The 2,981-nt window shown below is 47.0% G+C and overlaps 1 protein-coding gene across 1 annotated transcript in view; it reads left to right on the forward strand.

Moving 5' to 3' along the window:
- Positions 1 to 2,981, forward strand: part of LACBIDRAFT_326422 (uncharacterized protein) — a gene marked incomplete at both ends in the record, with an annotated part of 3,957 nt that overhangs the window by 206 nt on the left and 770 nt on the right. The window contains 8 exons of the mRNA XM_001880122.1: positions 157 to 180; positions 542 to 634; positions 942 to 1,067; positions 1,117 to 1,169; positions 1,532 to 1,680; positions 1,727 to 1,947; positions 1,997 to 2,554; positions 2,745 to 2,921. Coding sequence (XP_001880157.1) covers positions 157 to 180; positions 542 to 634; positions 942 to 1,067; positions 1,117 to 1,169; positions 1,532 to 1,680; positions 1,727 to 1,947; positions 1,997 to 2,554; positions 2,745 to 2,921 — 1,401 coding nt within the window. The remainder of the gene's footprint in view (positions 1 to 156; positions 181 to 541; positions 635 to 941; positions 1,068 to 1,116; positions 1,170 to 1,531; positions 1,681 to 1,726; positions 1,948 to 1,996; positions 2,555 to 2,744; positions 2,922 to 2,981) is intronic.

Below are 2,981 nucleotides of genomic sequence, written 5' to 3' on the forward strand. Positions count from 1 at the left end.
ACCCAGGCATACATACACTCTGTACACCTCCAGCTTAACCACTAAGCCAAGCCAACGGTGGAAGACAATGTTGGTCGGTATCTTTTAACTGCTGACCATGTCATTCTAATAGCAGCAAGTAAAAAATTTGTTTAGGATTTAAACCGGCATACATAGGTCGGTCAGTATCTTTTACCTGCAGTAAGTAAAAAACTTTTCAAAACACGAATCTATGACTTGTTCGGGATTTGAACCCAGGGCATACATACATATACTACGTACACCTCCCAGCTTAACTACTAGGCCAAGCCAATGTTGAAGACAATGTCAGTCAGTATCTTTTACCTGCCGACCATGTCACTCTAATAGCAGCAGTTAAAAGGACAAATTCTGCGCAGTGACTTGTTCGGGGGGTGAACCTGGTGTATAAGACAACCCGGTGCCTGGCCAAGTCCGGCAAAAAAATGTAACTTAGCTGATGACCATGTCGAATACTTGTTCAGGTGCGATTGAACCCGGTCCTATAAACTCAGCACTGACTTGTTTGGCATTTAAACTACAGTTCAAGCTGGGCCTGGACATGAGACCAATTGGAGTACGAAATCAAGAATTCACAGATTTACCAACAATCTTTGGAAGCCAGCATGGTCTAATGGTAGTTGGCTTCCGGGTTCAATCCCCAGCTTCCAGGTTCAATCCCCGGCCATGCTTATGTTTATGACTCTTTCAACTCTTTTTTGCAATTTGGCCTCGAGGCCTGTGCCGCCATCATTTATGCTTCTGATATAGGGTTGCATCGAGGGTTGTAATTTAACCTGAAAACATCCGTGTTTCCCCCTTTAAAAACCCTCTCGCATTTCAAGGACCCATCTTCACCCCCCTCATCTGCGACATGAATAACTTCACCCCCATGACAATCTGGAGTCTGTTGGGTATCCCTCCACCCAACCCCTACCCCGTAGGTTCTGTACATCTCCATTGGTCGTAACCAGCTGATGATTCGTCAGAAAGGAACCCGAGTCTGGTATAATATGAGTAGCGGTGGCCTCATGTTTGCAACCATAGACTCCACCGGCAGGTTGCCAGACGTGAGCAATCCCCTTTGTACTTCCTTTTTCCCACTAACATGGTGATTAGGGGACGATACTCTTGACCATCATCGATGACGACGGCGAGAGGGTTACCTTACCGTACGTCCTTTTTACTCTATCCAAACCCCCATTTCACCTATTATGAAAGGGCATGTGGCGTAACACGGGTCTCTTAATACGTCATACCATTACCACCTGTATCTTTTTACTTAAAAAAAAAATTCATGTCGAGTCTTGTTTGAAAGCCCGGATGAGCAGAACTGATCTGAAAGGCCGGGTGCAACCAGACAGGAAAGACCACGATCCTATCCTAATGGCAGTTATGACCCTGACATGTTGACAGACGTCCCTGTTCTACGTAATAAATAAATCCATGCCCGAGCCTCATGTTTTGCCAGTTAAAAGTGTCAAAAATCTTTTTTTTTGTTCATGACTGCCCCCGATTTCTTTCAATATACAAGGGATCTAGCTCGATACTTCAGAGGCCGGTTGCGGTCCTTACATAGCCCAAGCGTTCCTCGTCCTGCTCCACCACCATGGTTGGAGCCGGAGGCCCAAGCATCTGTTGAAAGGGTAATTAACATGCTTGAAGAAGCATTCAAATCTTCATGTATGTCTCACTTCTAGCCGGCCGATCTTCACTAAGTTTTGGACAGATATGACTACTTGGGACGTCTGGGACTATGCTGCGGACTTGTCACCGAGACAGAGTGGAAGCAATGAGGAGTTGGAGAAGAAACTCTTGGCACAATTCCCACCGATCTACGAAACAGCCGGGTCCGATATCCCCTACCTCGATCAACCGTGCCATATAACCGACCGGCAGGGTCACATTTTACTTTGGTACTTTCCTGAAATGTTCTCAGAACAGCTTCGGGTAATTACTTTCACTTCATTACACCCTTAGACTTTCCTCACTTTACTAGACATTTATTTGGGATCACACAGGTTCTTTGAGCCCCAAAAAGAGAAGTAATGGGAGTTGGCGGGATCACCACCCTGAGAATGAAGGGGTCACTGGGATTGTAAATTTATCACCCAGCTGGTTTTCTCAAGGACATGAAGGTCCCGAGGATCCACTGCGCGCGTCAGCCGATATTCAGGAACCTGCCAATTCAACCTACCTCCAGAATGTCCTATTGGCCAATGCAATTGTTGGTGCAATCTATGCCGTCATACAACCCGATCTTTTTGAGTCCAGTTTAGCCACCTTCGAGAAGCTTGCCAATCATGCCGAGGCATTGGACGATCCTATCAATATTGCTCTTCGCATTTGGGCCACTCCCTTCACCGGTCTTTCAGTCATCCTGAACCGAGAGATGATCGATCACCGAGATCTAAAGGGGTATAGGGAGTCTTTTGACTTGTTGCTCACCATCGGAAACTACACAGGAGGCCGGTGTCACTTAGCCGGGCTCGGGTTTAGCCTTGTTTATGACCCTGGGACGGTTGTTGCCTTGGCCGGCAATGTTTTACAACATGGTGTTTGTCCTGTGCTGGGTGACCGGGCCTGTTTTATATATATATATATATATAATTAGAAATCCGACCCAAACTTGCTCGGCCTCAGCACCAATATGTTCAAGGAGACGGGGGGCTTGACGAACCCGATCCCGGGCTTTCTCCACCTGGGTTTCTATGTGCTGAAAACCGGTTCTTGTGATACCTCATTAGGTCAATAAGAGCAGACTGCTGTACAATTTCCTCCCAAACCGAAATCTCATTGGTGACCCACTCTTCCTCGGCCTCAGCACGCTTGATACGTTCAAGGAGACGATCCCGAGCATTCTCCAACTGGGTCTTGATGTGCTGAACTTCGGCCGGTGTCAGCGTGGAGGTGTCAGTGTCCAGGTACTTGATTGGCAAACCACCCTTTGCCATCCATCTGAACCAATTGTATGACCTTTTCAG

Source organism: Laccaria bicolor, genomic scaffold, assembly GCF_000143565.1.
Source record: "Laccaria bicolor S238N-H82 LACBIscaffold_10 genomic scaffold, whole genome shotgun sequence".
In the NCBI taxonomy this organism is placed as follows: Eukaryota; Fungi; Basidiomycota; class Agaricomycetes; order Agaricales; family Hydnangiaceae; genus Laccaria; species Laccaria bicolor.